The sequence below is a fragment of the Mixophyes fleayi genome, chromosome 2, assembly GCF_038048845.1.
Source record: "Mixophyes fleayi isolate aMixFle1 chromosome 2, aMixFle1.hap1, whole genome shotgun sequence".
In the NCBI taxonomy this organism is placed as follows: domain Eukaryota; kingdom Metazoa; phylum Chordata; class Amphibia; order Anura; family Limnodynastidae; genus Mixophyes; species Mixophyes fleayi.
The window spans coordinates 51,609,177-51,626,244 of NC_134403.1; the positions used below are offsets into that span (position 1 = coordinate 51,609,177).

The 17,068-nt window shown below is 43.2% G+C and overlaps 1 protein-coding gene across 2 annotated transcripts in view; it reads left to right on the forward strand.

Annotated features, from left to right (window-relative positions):
* The window catches only part of B3GLCT (beta 3-glucosyltransferase), a 299,136-nt gene that overhangs the window by 225,817 nt on the left and 56,251 nt on the right, over positions 1-17,068 (forward strand). For both annotated transcript variants that reach the window (XM_075198956.1, XM_075198957.1), the window contains one exon: positions 11,133-11,264. In XM_075198956.1, coding sequence (XP_075055057.1) covers positions 11,133-11,264 — 132 coding nt within the window. The remainder of the gene's footprint in view (positions 1-11,132; positions 11,265-17,068) is intronic.

Here is a 17,068-nt window from a genome sequence, read left to right on the forward strand (position 1 = left end):
GTTTTTCCGGGTGTTGTTTACCTTCGTCTGGGTGGCCTGCTCCCCATTTGTGTTCCTCTTCCCTGATCCCCCTCTGTTGTACGGTTTTCCCCTATACTATCCTTCTCATGCTTTTATGCTATGCCTGGCCTGTCTTCCAAATTATGGTGGCATGTTTGTAACAATGTTTTTCTGATTCCAGGTGATGGTGTTACAACTAAGATGGTGTGGATCATGGGTCATTCCTTTGTGTTCTGGGCCGCTGGACACCCCAGGTCTAACAGTATGCCGAATCACGAAGGCACCGTAATAAGATGGTTGGGTAGAAGGGGATTAGGTTGGCCTGATTTGGTTCCATGGTTGGCGAGGCTAATTAAACAGCATGGCCCGCCAAATATTTTAGTAGTGCATGCGGGAGGCAATGACCTGGGAAAAGGAAAGTCTCTGGAGCTCATTATTTCGATTCCGGAAGACCTTAGGCAAATTCACGAGGCATGGCCACATATCATCATTGGTTGGTTGGCATTAATCCCCCGGCTGGCTTGGAGAACAACTATCCCCTTAAAAAAGATGACAGTTATGGTCAGGAAACTGAATAGCGCCATTAGGAAAGTAGTGCGGTCCATGGGAGGTGTAGTTATCAATCACCCGGGATTAGGGGTAGAGTCACCTCAATGTTTTAGAAGTGATGGCGTACATCTAACGGAGGAAGGTATGGGGTTGTTTATAGATAGCATTTGCGGTGGAGTTTCGGCGTGTTTAGATTAGTGGTGGCGGGCTGCGGCGTCTGTGGGGCGCAGCGGGGTAGGAAGGCACTGCGTTCAGCGGCTGATTTGTGGGCGCACTGGTAGTTGTCGTAGGTCACTGCCCCCCGTTGAGGCACCAGTAACTCCCTTTTTGGCCCTTCGGTGAGGAGGGTCCCTGTTCGACTCGGTGAGGGAGGGCAGAGTGAGTTTTAAAGGGGGCAGTCACTCTGACGCCAACTCAGCGCAAAAGTTATGTTGGGATTTGTTCCCCGTGGTGGTGGACGTACGGCGGTTTGCGCCAGTCCACACGTGATAGTGTTTGTCAGCTTGAGAGTTGTTTCGCAGTGCCCTTTCTCCGCCACCATAGGTCTAGTTAAAATTAAAATCATAATAAAATTTCTGGCAATTTTTAATAACTTATACAAGTCTCCGTGTGTTTATTTGCATGCAAAGGTTTTGAATTATAAGGTTGATGTAAGGTTTACGGAGCATACACGGTGAGCCCTTTATGACAAATGAGGCTGAATAGGACGAATGCACTTAAAGGGCGACAGGGTTTGTAGTAAGCTGTACAAATACCTGAAGGTGTTAACATGGGTTGGCCCGACCAATGTGTAATCCAGTGGGAGGGACCTTGATTGATATAGGAGGCTGCACTTCCTGTTCTGGTTCATTCCACAGCACAAGATCCCACCCGCCCACTCCTTTGTGTAGTATTTTCGGTTATGTTGCGGTAGGAAGGCACTGCGTTCAGCGGCTGATTTGTGGGCGCACTGGTAGTTGTCGTAGGTCACTGCCCCCCGTTGAGGCACCAGTAACTCCCTTTTTGGCCCTTCGGTGAGGAGGGTCCCTGTTCGACTCGGTGAGGGAGGGCAGAGTGAGTTTTAAAGGGGGCAGTCACTCTGACGCCAACTCAGCGCAAAAGTTATGTTGGGATTTGTTCCCCGTGGTGGTGGACGTACGGCGGTTTGCGCCAGTCCACACGTGATAGTGTTTGTCAGCTTGAGAGTTGTTTCGCAGTGCCCTTTCTCCGCCACCATAGGTCTAGTTAAAATTAAAATCATAATAAAATTTCTGGCAATTTTTAATAACTTATACAAGTCTCCGTGTGTTTATTTGCATGCAAAGGTTTTGAATTATAAGGTTGATGTAAGGTTTACGGAGCATACACGGTGAGCCCTTTATTGTTTAAAAGGTGGGTGACTGTATTGTGTGGTGGGGAAGAGACTCCATTTTAAGCATTCAAAACACATTTCACTCTTCCATTTATTTCACAACCTCTCATAATATAAACTTCTATTTATCTGACATTTAAACTTCTACCATTTATTCACATATAAACTTCCTTGTTTCTTATATATAAACTTCTACCATTTATCTCACATATAAACTTCTAGCATCACAGCAAAGACATTATTTACCTCACACATGAGCCATTTTGTCTAGTCATGATGATCATATTAACTTACAATGGCAGACATCTTGGGGCATGAAGGGATTAAATCAACCTCCATTCTCTCTATTGTCTGAAACTCAGCCTTGTATATTACGTTGCTGTCATAGTAGCAATCATTCCATAAACTCAATTTATCCAGCATTAAACCGCAATAGTTCAAAGTTTCCAATTACAAGCTACTTTCAGTCATTCCGCAATCCACTCTAAATACCTTAGAAACTACAGGACTTACATTTTAAACTAAAGACACAGAATACAAACTCTATATATTCCATTCAAACAACATAATCCTATTTCACTGTGTCTCATAAATCCGTGTGTGTATGTATGTGTGTGTGTATGTATGTATATATATGTATGTATATATATATATATATATATATATATATATATATATATATATATATATATATATATATATATATATATATATATATATATATTCTATATTATAGTGCTACAATTGTACAGCTTTGCAGGAGTTAACAGCCACATGGCAGATTGTTAGCCATCTTAACACTATATCTAGCCATACTGTTCAATTATAACACCATCTTAAATTCTAGTTCCATTCTAGTTGTAGCGCAGACTGTGGTTAGGAACAGAGCACTGATTACAGCAGAGATAAAGTCAGTCATCCATAAGGGGAAAAGATATAATATGCACTCGATTATATGGATCATTCCTAGGGAGGAGCTGCTTACCACCTAAAGAACAGCGCGGCAGTTCTCAATGTTCAGTCCATTCCGAAAGGTATGTTAATTGTCGATGTGAAGAACTTCATATCACCCAAAGGAGCTGTCAGATGCAGCAGCAGAGTATTCCGTCTCATGGAGACCACCGATTTTATCAACCACAGTGGTACGGGATTGTATCGGCAATCGTGCAACGACCCAACAAGAGCAGTGTCGACAATTCAAATTAAAGATCCTGTCACCTGACACGTTTCTCTAGCGGCAAGCTAGTTTTAGCAGAGGGTGTATGTGACAGGATGGACCGCCTATGCCACCCTGTCTGTTGTTGCTGGGAACCGGCTGGGCTTACTTTGCCACCGATCCCTTTCGTTATCCCAAATGCGCCCTCTTGCCGCAGTAGGAGGGGCTTATAATGCTGCCACCACTGGACTCCTTACCGGCATCCACTACCGGGTTTCTTCGGGGTCACTGACGCTGCTAGCGTATCTCGTTGCTGGTGTACCTGGCTGGTAACGCCGGACCTCTTACTATGGATCCGGGTTGCTGTGAATGGATCCCCCCTGGCCTATCACACTGACCAGGACTGCATGAGTAGCAGCAGAGGCAACTATTGGGTCCAAACCTCAGACACAGCCAGAGAACGGATTAGATTTGGGTCTAATCTGTAGATCACAGGAAACAGCAATATTGAAGAGTTTTCCAAGCAGGTCTTTGAAGCAGATGTTTATTTTCTCTCACCCTAGTTGAAGGTACCAGGGTGATCAGGTCAGAAGAATGATACATTTCAGTGTACAAGTCAGAGCATTTATATCTTTCAGACACATGCTATTTTTAGCATCAGGATATACTCTATTTACACAAACATAAATTTACATGCATTGCAAAGCCACTAATATTTATACTTGGCTATGAAATTCTTAAAACCCTTGCTGTGATATCCTGCATCTTTGTTTGAGAGTCAGGAAATGTTGCAGCACGTTTTAAATTAAACCTTCCTGTCTCCAAGTTAAACCTCACACATCAAAAGATCTAATTAACATGTGGCCTTTCATCAGACCATTCGGAATACATATTCACACAGAACAACAAAAACCAAAACAAGCTAGTTTCCCACATCACAATACACAAGATTCTTTGTAAACACAGGCTAATTGTATCAGATATATACAACAGAAATAGGCATTTCCTATAGCAAGGTTAGACAAGGGACGAATTTCTTTCCCTGGTCTCAGAAATAACGATTACCTATCTCCCAATATAAACAATATAAAAAAAGAAGTGCAAATGCAATTACATAAATAAGTGCCCTACGCTATTCGCTTTAAATACATTTTTACCAAAAGTTATTTAATAGTGATCCAGTCACAGTGTATAACTAAAACAGAGGGGAACTTGATTATTTAAACAAACTGTGTTCTAATATGTGTCCAAAACTATGTAGACGTGAAATCATTCAATTACCTCAGCATGGAAACGTTTCATTATATTTCATTTTATAGAGTATTACAAAAGTTAATTTAATATAATTGTATGAAAATGTATTATATAAACATATTTAGAATATCTATCAAATATCTAATGAAGAAGAAGTAGAGTGAGAAAAACAAACAAATATATTGTGATCAAGTCTCCCATCCAAGTTTTGGACAGAGTACTGTTTGTTTAACAATGTAAATATGCCTAAGGCATCCCACCTAACACTGTATAAATGTATGTATTATAAAGATATATTCTATACAGATATAGTAATAAAGAAAGACAAAAATATATAAATAAAATGAAAATCAACCACAAAATCGAAAATTACTAGAGCACAATAATGAGAGCGATAATCCTAATATTAAACCACTCGAGAGGAATCCTACCATACCAAAGTATACCAAAAAAAGGGGTTCATGTGAGGTTCTAAATCACTCAATTCAATGTTTTCTCCCGGTGCATATTTAAGTAGGATCACTACTGTACAAGTACCTCCACCATCCTCATATTGGTAAAGCCATATCAGGATGATGATAGCAGGGGGAAATAGGAATGTATCATAGATATTTTCCTATGTATTTGCCAGCCCCCACCTTTCACTACTGCAGCCTTTGGGAAAGCAGAAAAATATGCTTTTTTTTTTTTTTTTTTTTTTTTTTTTCATTTTAATAGAACATTTCAATTATTTTACAATACTTATGTATATGTTTTTTAAACTTTTAATTTATTAAAAAAAAAAAGTGAAGCTGGGAGCCCATGTCCAGGCTCCAAGTTCCACTGCGCATGTTTAAACCAGGAAAGCTGTGTCACACTTGCACAGAGAGAGCTTGGCGAAGTGGTAAGACACTTGCAACCACTCAGTTGCCCCAGGAATCTTCAATTGGTAAATTGCACTAATAAAGGTTTTCTGTTGCCATAAAATGGTAAATAAACCCCTTGAAGTGTTCAGTGCTAAAGTGTAAAGATGATTGTGATTTTTTTTTATTTTTTTTTATCGATTATGAAGTTAAGAAAACGGAGTTTAAATGGCAACTTTATTGTACTTTCTTCATTCTTATATGTGGCTTATAGTTTACTTAATTTTCTGTGTTTGTAGTTGACAGTATTTCTGTATAGTATATATTCCAGAGTGACAAAAGAGACACATTTATTAATGCTTCCAAGGTTTTCATAGTCAGCTATCACATATGTCAATGTCACACAAAATGTTTTTACATTGTAACCTCATAACTCAAATCCAGGGAACACAGAGTACAAGAGTCTAGTCAAAGCAAGCATAGCTCTCGCAGACCCACAGTGTTGCCTAATTCTGTCATCTGGAATTAAAAAGGAAATCCCTTAATCCCACGCTGAAGCCTTTAGCTCTATTATTATTATTTTTATTGGATGTAAAGTCAAAGCTGTCACATCTCAGAAATAGTCTAGAAATCATTATTTCCTGAGTATCTTTGTTGTTTTTATGTTACTGATCTGGGCAATGCAATGTTCTGAATTAGTGATTTATGCTTGCGTGCCCTCTATTGTTGCTGTTGAACTGAAAATCAAGGACAGTATTGTATATGTTTTTTATGTATATGTACTGTATATGTTTTATTTTAATCTACCCTTGCTGCATTCATTTTTTTCTCCATTACTTGGAGCAGAGATGATGACGTGACGCTGATGCACTTAGGGATCATAGAGCCATGTGAAAAAAGCAGTGGCGTCCCCATGGACATTTTTATTTATTAAAGTCTTAGGTGGACATAAAAGAACAGGGTTGACTTGGATATGACTTTTTGTATTGTTGAGGATTTTTGATATTGATGATAATCCCTCCAAAATATCACAAGTGGTATAACTGCACTGTTAAACAATGCCCCTGTACTTGGCATAACCAGCTAATGGCACTAGGGGGAGCTGTAACTGTCCTGGCATTTTCTATGAATGTCGACCATTCTGTCATCCCACTTACATCATCATGCTTGCTGTCTAGACTCTAGGGGTTATTTTTGCCTCAGACTTCTTTCAACCCCACTTTCCAACTGCTGAACAATTTTTGCATGTGTCAGCTGATGAGCAGAATTCTTTCTTACACATGATACTATAAAATATTTGGATCACGCCTAATGTTGGTAATATTCGTATTTATATCCACACAGTTTTATCTATTACATAATAGGTTGTAGCCTTATTTCACTAATTGGTCGCATAGGATATGAACAGCAACATTGTTGCACTGATAAGTGTAAACAATGGCCATTTATTTCTTGGTATTTCCTATTGATATCAGAGAGATATTTCCAAATGGTTCTTACTGGCTACATATTAATTAAATATACAATCCATGAGCGAGTCACGGTGGATGGCTGTATTTCATGGCATTAGTAAACTGGGGCCCCAGTGCAGAATTTGAGCACCCTTCCCCACTTTCGCTTCCTCTCCTCAGTTGAACCATGCCACCTACGCAGCAGGAGGATTTTAAAATTCACATATTTTGCAATTTAGTGCATTGTGCAGACAGCATTCACTGTGAATGATGAGTTCACATGCTACATGGTAACCAATGTAACCAATCTGCTGGGTCAAGCTGTCACTAATAACCAAGCTGGGAGGTTGGTTTCGGTTATAGTGGTTCAAGTTTAAGCAAATTGCCGCCATGCCCCATGAGGCACAGGACCGCATTGCAGTTGCAGCCATGATAATTAGCCTTTTTGAATTGTTGAAAGTTAAATGTGCTTTTTTTTTTTTTTTGTTCCACTTTCCACGTTGAAAAACCAAACGTGCTCTGATAAAACCAGAAGGAAGATTAGAGATCAGTGGTTCCTACAAGAAATATTACTGCAGACTTCTGTCTGAACCTTTTAATAGACAAGAGTCTTCATAAGTTTCGCCTAATACTTTTTGATCAGCTGACACGAACACCTACTTACTACATACTAGACATCACTTATTGGGTCATAATATATTTAGCTCACCAAATGATTTAAGAGATTAAATATGAAGTCTGGATTAAGTGTGTTTCATGAAGCTGTGGAATTTGTATTATGTGCACATAAATAAGTGTTCAGGTCTCTTCAATAAGCTTTAAAAGGCACTTTTATATTTAATAGATAACACTAACACAGTGGTTAGCAAGAAATAATTTATCCTCATTAAGAGCTCTAAATTCACTGTTTGTGCAATCCTTCTTTAATATTAATCTCATGATCCCTTTGATGTGAAGCTTTGAATCACAGTACTTCCTGGCTCTGCCAACAGCTGACACTAATTCAGCAAAACTACAACCACTTCCATTTAATTCTAAGAAATGCACATAAGTCTGTTCCCTGCATAAATACGCATATATTATGTGAAGTGATTTACTCAGTTATGGCGCTTTGCCCAGGTAGGATTGTAAAAACTAAAGCATAATGTGTTTTATAACAAAGCATATGGTTAATCTAATTAACACAGGTTATGTTTTCTCTAGGGATGCATGTGATTCTTAATAAAAAAAAATGAACAATATAAAAATGTAAACTGCATATATTAAAATTTGAGTTTGGCAAGATACTAGAAACATATATTGATAGATGTACTACCTGTTACAATAGGTAATAGTCTACGACACTGCATGATATGTGGCTCTTTTGTCTGCTTCAGTGTAGAATAGTTACTGCAGTGGCCAGGAGAAAGGCTGGGTCCCTGTGAGTTACTATTAATACAAATCACATTTTGCTGAAGCGAGACAAAAACCTCTCGATCCTATGTTAACAATGGCAGAAAACATCAGGCTCCTTCCACTCATCTCTGCCGACATATGGAATGATTGCATAGTCACTGAGTAGCATTACTCAGTCTGGCCTCCATAATGTATCATACTGCCTTAAATGTCCTTATATTCTAACTTCAGTGAGAGTTTTATTTTCCTGTCATTATCCAGGTTCTTGTGGTCATTGTGACCTGAACTTCTCATCCAAATGATAGTAACAATTTCTGTATCTTGATTAATGAGCTACTGCAGCTAGTGTTCGTGAAGTTCTGATTATTGTAATTATGGTCATTTATCCAGTACGTCTAAACAAGAAATAGCTGGCATCCGCTTTGCATCCTGTATTTTCTCTTTCCTTGAAAAAAAATAGTTTTGTAGGCATTTTCTGATTTACTAAATCTCTGTTCTGGATTTATCTTGAATGCATTTACATTTAAAAGCTACCCTTCCATATACATTTTTCCTTTTGAAGTGATAAATGTAATAATTATTTGAGGTATTCCCATAACTATCTATCCTCTGGCACTGCTTACTTTACAGCTCTTATATGGGTCTAATGCTTATTTTACACTCCCAGACCCTTAGGTAGACAAAGTGGTTGTGTGGGCATTTTACTCTCCATATTCTTTTCTTTCTCTGAGGTCCACACTACTCTCTTCTGTCCAATCCACCACTACTTGTGGACATCTACCCTCTCAGCTGTTTCCCGAGTCCTTGATAACTTTTCCACCAGGCTACCTCACTTTCCATCCTCTGATCCACTCTACCTAATCCTAAGTGATATAACTCATTCTTTTGATAACCCCACTGACTGTCTCCACCACATGTATCTCCCATTCTTTCTCCTTTTGACCTTTCCAAGTGGGCTTTCTCTCTCATCCACTATAACTGTCACTTTCTCGATCTAGTCTTCTGCCTCTGTTCTAGCTTCGATTTTTCTACTTTTCTCTTCCTGCTCTTCAACCACAGCCTCCTTTCCTTCAATCGTTCCCCGCACATGCAAGCATCATCTTAATGCTCTTCACACTGTCCTAATTTCTTCCTCTTTCTATAGTCACACTCGCCTCAGCCCCAAACAGGCTTCCCCTGCCACCATTGTCAACCTTCAACACTCTCATTCCCAGCCATGACACTTCAAGTAGACCTGTTATTTGCAAAAGGGTCCCTGTACTGCAGAGTGCTGCTGGAGGATATCTCACACTAACACAGACTTCCACCAGTTTCAGCTCATTCTTTTATCTTACATCTTGCTAAGGAAATATACTGTAAGTCTGTTATTTCTCAACTCTACCTTTCCTCTCCTGATCTCTCTCCCTCCCTTCTCTCCATGGTATCCGCATGCCTCTCTACCATCTCCTCCTGGATGTTCTCTAGATTTATTAAACTCAATCTTGCTAAAACTGAACTCATTGTCTTTCCTCCCTCTCGTACCACCTTCCCCTCTGACCTCTCCATCACTGTTGACAACTCATCTATCTCCCCTGTTCCCCAACTCCGCTGCCTAGGTGTCATCCTCAACTCCTCTCTCTCCTTTGCCCCTCACATTCACTCTCTCGCCAAATCCTGCCGTTTCCAGCTTCGCAACATTGCCCGCATTCGGCTCTTCCTCTCCCAGGATGCCACCAAATCTCTCGTCCACTCTCTGATTATCTCCCGCTTGGACTACTGCAACCTTCTCCTTATCGGCCTCCTCCTCTCTCATCTCGCTGCCCTTAGATCTGTCCTTAACGCCGCTGCTAGGCTTATTTTCCTCTCTCGCCGTTCCACCTCTGTAACCCCACTCTACCAAGCCCTTCACTGGCTCCCCTTCCCCTACAGAATCCTTTTCAAGCTCCTCACTCTGACTTAAAAGGCCCTCGCCAACTCCACTGCTCCCTACATCTCTAACCTTATCTCTATTCACACTCCCTCCCGCTCACTGCGATCGTCCAACGATCGTCGCCTCTCTTCCCCTCTGATTACCTCCTCTCACGCACGTATCCAAGACTTCTCCCGCGCCGCTCCCCTCCATTGGAACAAGCTCCCCCGCTCCATCAGAACTTCCCCTAATCTGTCCTCTTTCAAACGAACAAAACCCACCTTTTCCTTAAAGCCTTCCAGTCTCATGCCTAAACTCCCACCGGTCGGCTACCTCTCTTTCTCATCCTTTCTTCCCTTCTCCCCCTTCCTCGACTCCGTCTCCGTTTCTCCCGTCTCTCCGTCTCATCCATGTGTCTGTCTGTCTTCCCCTCTCTTTAGATTGTTCGCTCCTTTGAGCAGGGCTCTCCTACCTTCTGTTTCCATCACTTTTAACTGCGCTCTCCAGCTACTCAGCTCACCTCCTCTCAGTCCCTTTGCCCTCTGTCTCCTCTCGCTTCTCTCCGCTCCCCTCAGTGACTCTCAACCTGTCATCCGTGCCCACCCTCTTGGGCCATAGTTACCTGCCTATACTCACTTTTCCCCTCCCTCCCTCTCTTTCATGCTGTGCCTGAGCCCCCAGAGTTATAGTGCTTACTGTTACTTGTACTGTGCTGTTTCACCTTGTACTGTGCCATTGTTTGTCCTTGTACGGCGCTACAGATACTTTGTGGCGCCCTATAAATAAAAATTAATAATAATAATAATAATAATAATTTCTACCCAGCTATCCAATCACTGCCACCTTTAACTCCTTCCTCTGCTCCCCTCTTGTCTCTGCCTCAATCCCCCCCCATGTAATCTCTCACACACAGGGTCCACTCTCCACCTATCCTCTCCTCCAACTTTGTCCATTTGTCCATCCTTGTGTTGTGCATTTTCCATGTTCTATACTATGCTTTGATTGATATGTACTGTACCTTGTCTATTACGTCATCTATATCATGCTTAGTATCTTGCTATTATTCCATTAATGCTTCTTGAATGGTCTGTATTTTGCCTTTGCTTTGTTCTATCATGCTTTTTTCATATTATGTACTATGCTCTATTTCCCCACTGTATGTCACTGCAGAAATTTGTGGAACCATAAAAGTAATTGATCGTAATAATGATTGCACACTAACATATTGTGTCTGGTTATTCAATAGATTGCTTTGTACATATGGCAGAAAGTTGATGGCCAGGAACTTACAGCGGTTCCAGAGTTTTGTACGGAAAATCCTGCCTCTCGCAAAGCCACAGGTTGCGCCACAATGTTTAACAACACCCTACCTGTTTGTGTAAGTTGGTGACGATTTAGTTTGTTTCTACATTTCTATGTGTTATGCTGTTTTTAGATGAGTATGACTGGGATCAAAAATGCCTATTATAGTTATTGTGCCGTGCAGGAATAGAACAAACTGTACTCAGTCAAATGTTCACAGCAGTACATAGTGTTTTAGGAGATGACTGCTGATCTTGTGCCAGACAGTGACCTGTCCACACATGTGATTGTGTCACAAAGCTGGAGACCAGAGGCAGGAGCTGCAAGACTGTTACAGGATATGTTTGAGCAGGTACTGTACTGCAAAAGGCCACAGATTAACCTAGTGGCTGGAAGTTGGACTTACAGGAAGGAGGAGTGAAGTATGAAGCTGTACAGGTAATGCAGGTAACCGGGCTGAGCACTACTGGAGTCACATGAAACAGGACTGACGTATTACTGATCTAGCAGATATTGCAGGTGCTGGTAACAGGATATGTAGATAATGCAGATATGGAGGATCACTGGTAACAGGATTGGAAAGGCCAAAAATTGTGTTGGTGTAGCACTGGTATAACAAGGCTGCACAGGTACAGAACTGAAGAATGCTGGCTTGTGCACCAATAATAGATGGTGTCACTGGGTCAGGAGCAGAATAACTAGTTAAAGGCAAGGAGTCAGGGCCAGAACGTGACACAGACAGGAGATTTAATGCAAACTGCATTTAGGGATTCCAGAATGTCAGGGTCAAGCTAAAGGTCAAGTTTCAATTCACCAGCAGGCTCATAAATTCCAGCTTAAGTACCAAGCAATGATTTCGCCAAGTATGCAAAAGGCCCCTTTATAAAAAGTAACAGTAAAGGAGACTGAAGCAGCTGCAGAGTGGTGTGCATAGACTGAAGCATACTCTGGGATTTGGATGAAAACTGGCAGATGGAGAAATACTTACGGAGCATGTAACATTATGTCAGTGGTGACTGGACTGCATCTGACAGCGGCAATATCTTGTTATAATATGGGGATTGGAAGCAAGCAGGAAGCCACAGTCTGAGCAGGATCCCCAAACACAGTGCCGTAACTAGACATTTTAGTGCCCTGGGCGAGACAGGGCACCGGCGCCCCCATCTAAGTGGGCGTGGCATTTGCCAAGTGGGTGTGGCCAACCTAATGTGGGGGTGTGGCTAGCACTTTACTGAATGAATTCTTTTGTATTGCTGTGTAGTTGGTAGCCTCAAAAATACAGGTGTAACCTATACAAATTTCTCTCACTATAGGGAAGAAATATAAGAGCCCTTGGCTACACCTGTATTTTTTGCAATAGACACTATGTGGAGGAAAATAGAAATCATAGGTTATGAATATGAAAATGACAAATTTTCTATTTCCTGTACTTTACACGACATACACTATATAAATTTGGATTTTTAAATACATATAAACCCAGTGCTGGAAGTGGGCTGCAGGATGACAAGTAAGAGGAATAGGGGAGAAGATGGTGCAAGGGGGTAGATGAGAGGGACAGGGGAGAAGGTGGGCCTGGGGACAAGGTGGCACAGAGGGGGTAGTAGATGAGAGGGCCTGGGGACAAGGTGGCACAGAGGGGGTAGTAGATGAGAGGGCCTGGGGACAAGGTGGCACAGAGGGGGTAGTAGATGAGAGAGCCTGGGGACAAGGTGGCACATGGGGGGGGAGTAGATGAGAGGAACTGGGGAGAAGGTGGCACAGGGGGGTAGATGAGAGGGACTGAGGAGAAGGTGGTACAGGGGGGTAGATGAGAGGGACAGGGGAGAAGGTGGGCCTGGGGACAAGGTGGCACAGAGGGGGTAGTAGATGAGAGGGCCTGGGGACAAGGTGGCACAGAGGGGGTAGTAGATGAGAGGGCCTGGGGACAAGGTGGCACAGAGGGGGTAGTAGATGAGTGGGACTGGGGAGAAGGTGGCACAAGGGGGTAGATGAGAGGGACTGTGGAGAAGGTGGGACAGGGGGGTAGATGAGTGGGACTGGGGAGAAGGTGGCACAAGGGGGTAGATGAGAGGGACTGGGGAGAAGGTGGCACAGGTGGGGTAGATGAGAGGGACAGGGGAGAATACATAAATGCAAAATACAAAAAAATACAATACCAAAAAATAATCATTATACATTTTCATGTCCCCTGCCCACATAGCTTTTGCTTCCCCACTACACTCCCTCAGTTTTTGCTCCTGGATGGAGCACCCCATTTCCTATTTTTTAAAAAATATACATTTTAATTACAATATAACATTTACTTACCTATTTTTCTTCCCTCCTGGATGGTCAGCATAGCAGTCAGCAGTAGATGCGGGGACTCTCTCTGCTCAGCAATGGCCGCTCCTCACTTTCTTTTCAGAGGGGGGGGGGGGGTGGAGCAGAGCACAGCATCCTGGAAGGGGAGGGGGCGGGTCCTGACAAATAACTTTATACACACTGTCTGACAGACAGTGTGATCATTGTTTGACCAGCCACCACATTAGCCCCTCCCCCGAGTCGCGGCAAACGACCCCCCTCCCCCGACTCGCGGCACACCCCCCCCCCCCCTGCATGAGTCGCGGGCGGGGGGGGTGCCGCGAGTCGGGGGAGGGGCCCCAATATTTTTTTATATATTTTTTTTTTTACTTTGTGCCACAGAGGGGAAGGTAGCGGGCGGCTGCTGCGCCCCCTCGGGCTTGCGCTCGGGGCGACGGCACCGCCCCCACCACCCTAGTTACGGCTGTGCCCAAACATGACAGAGTAGTGATATGAGACACCTGTGCAAATGCATTGATCCATCCAGGGAAATGTTATCTGCTGACTATATACACAATACCATTGTAGCCACATATCTGGTACAGATTACGTTCCTGCCTTCTTTCTCTGGTCCCTGGCATTGCTAGATACGTAGTTATTTGATTAAAATACATTATAGATGGCATTGAAATGATTGTTTATATATTTCATAGTGAAGGTAGATGTGTTACGATATAGTTTATATACATAAATGTGTCGATTAGGGAATTAGTTAACTAATAAAGTTTGTATGTCTGATTCACAGTAAATAAATGTAATGTAATTAGAAATTAGGAATAGTTGTAACAGATTATGCCTTAAAAAATGGGTGGATGATGTCCTTTGTACTCTGCTACCACCAAAAGGTCACTGACATGGGTGGGGTATGTTATTCCGATGCTAGTTATTCCGACACTTAATGTAGCGACATAAGAATTCAGAACAGTATGAGTCGAACATGAATCAAATGTAGACTTACTATAAAACAGACACACAAGATCTTTGACCCGCCTGCTATAAATTCCGAATACAGTAAATGCAGGCACTTCACATTTACCTCACATAATATAGCGACATTGGGATTTCCGTATTTAAAGCGGTTATGCCAGGAGCTAAATGTTCAAATCAAAACTTTAACAACCCTTAATTACATGGGTAAAATCTCCCATTATGAAGTCATACAGAAACATAAAATTGCTCAAAAAGAAGTCTGTACACAGAGGGGCTGAGTCATTAAGGAGAACAAAGCATAAAAAGGGAGTAACAGTTGCACCTGGGCAAAACCATTTTACATTGGAGGGGGAGGTAAATTTAAAATGTGGGGACATATTTATAGTTGGGGTAGGGCATGTCCTAGATCAACTTTAAATTTCAGTGTAATAATAAAGCTATTAAGTATTTGTATGCTAGATGAAAAAACAACCAGTATTTAACTTATATGCAAAATAATAAACTAATTTGCACCTCTTGCATTGTAACATGGTTTGTCCCAGAGAACATTTACTTTTTTTTTTGCCTTAGTGACTCAGGCTCAGAGTGTAGGAGAGCGTTACAACAGAGGTTGAGATAATAAGCGCATATAAAATTATGCAGGGACAGCTTACATGAAAGGGAAATCAATTGACCATGTCACTTGTAAAGACAAGAGATACAGCTCATGCAGGAGGTATCTATTCTGAAAGTGTTTCTTGCTGCAAACAATAAAATAGGGACTGCAACTGATGCAGCATTTCCTGCTTATGCAGGAAGAACAATGGGACCCAAATCATGAGGAGAGAGGGGACCATTGGGAAGAAGGAAAGTCCACTTTTAGGAGAATTTGCAGAATCACCAGCAAATGGGGAGTGTTCTATATTAATAGGCATAGACAGTAGTGATGAGGAACAGACAGAAATATGCAGAGAGATGCACAAGGCCCCTAACAGACCAGTTTTCCGCAGTGAGAGTATTAACACCCTATTGGGATTCAGTAGTGAGGGAGAGCCAGGGTCTCTAGAACCAGCCGCCCCCCACAACACATGAAAACACTTATAGGAGTAGCAGACGGTTATGGAAAATGATTTCAGAAGAACACATCACATCCCATGCAGCCAATGTCCAGCAGAGGTGTGAACTTCTGGGACTTAGAAACCTCACTCGTCAGGTTTTGTTTTTTTTTTTACTTCCTGTTCCTGTTCAGGGCAGAGGTGCACTGTGAGCTCTCCGTTGGAGCCCAGCTTGATTTCTCCTCTGGGCCCCAAATTCTGCCTCTGGAGACGCCTTCCTTGCTGCTTGCCACTGCTGCTCACCTGCCAATCCATGGGCGATTATTGTGATCTTTCTCTGAATGCTCCGTCCATCGGTCTCCGGTTAATACAGCCCATGGCTCGAGCCTACTCTCCGGGCGGTCTACTCACCTCTACTCCTGCAGTCTCCTGCTGCCCATTGTCCTCCTGCTGCTGTCCAATACCAGATGTCTTCCTGTAGCCCAGTGTTCCGCCGCCGCCTGCTGCTCTGATCCTGACGACGCTGCCCCTTTAGGTCACGGATTGGGCCTTCTCCTCAAACTGTTCCTGTCTGCTGTGTCCTCTTCTGACGTATCCTGCTCCGATGTCCTGCTGCTTCATGCCATCTGCTTCTAGTAGCTCCAGCTCCTGATGCTGCCTCCGCTCACTGCACCTCCCCCCGCCCAGCCGGAATCGGTCACTACAGGCCGTGGCTCAGGTCTGCTCTCCTCCGCTCCCTGAATTCACTCCATGGCCTAGTGTCACTCCCTGCTGCCCTTTACCTGCTGCCACTGCCTGTCCCAATGGATGCCCAGTGAACCCCCTCTGCCTCTTCTCCTGACCTATTCTATCGTGGTTTCCATCTTCCCCATTCCTCTCTCCACCCCCCAGTGTTTACCTGGTTCCATTCACAGTCTTCCTTTCTGCCACCTCACCACCATCCGACCCACTTCCTCCTCTGGCTTCCTATAGGTCCCCTCCACCTAGAGTTCCTCTTGCACTGCTTCCCTCCTGGCCTTCTCACCCATCCTCCCTGCCACCCTCACTCCTCTGGACCTCATGCCTACTGCACTATTGTTTGCCTATGGTTGTCCTCTCCTTTGCCTCTCCTCTCCGACATCACCTCCTGCTTCTTCTACCTCTGTTCTTCCCCCCCCCCACCACCCCTTGTCTCCTCTCTCTCACCATGCCTCCGCGCCCTTGTCCTATTCCCATCCTCTCCTTTAGCCCCCATCCCTACCTTAATGCTCCCCTCGCTCCATCAACCCTGTCCATCTCCCACACATCACTCCCCTACTCTCCCTCCTCTTCTCCTGTGCCCTGTGAAACTCCAGATCTATCCGCAACAAACTGCCGGCTATCCATGACCTTTTCATCTCCAACTCTCTTAACCTTCTTGCTATCACCGAAACCTGGCTCTCTTCTGCTGACACTGCTTCCCCCGCCGCTCTCTTCCATGGTGGCCTTTCCATCACCCACTCCACCAGACCGAATGACCATCCAGGTGGGGGAGTGAAACACCTCCTATTCCCTAACTGCACTTTTCCGATCATTTCCTCTGAGCCTTCCCTCC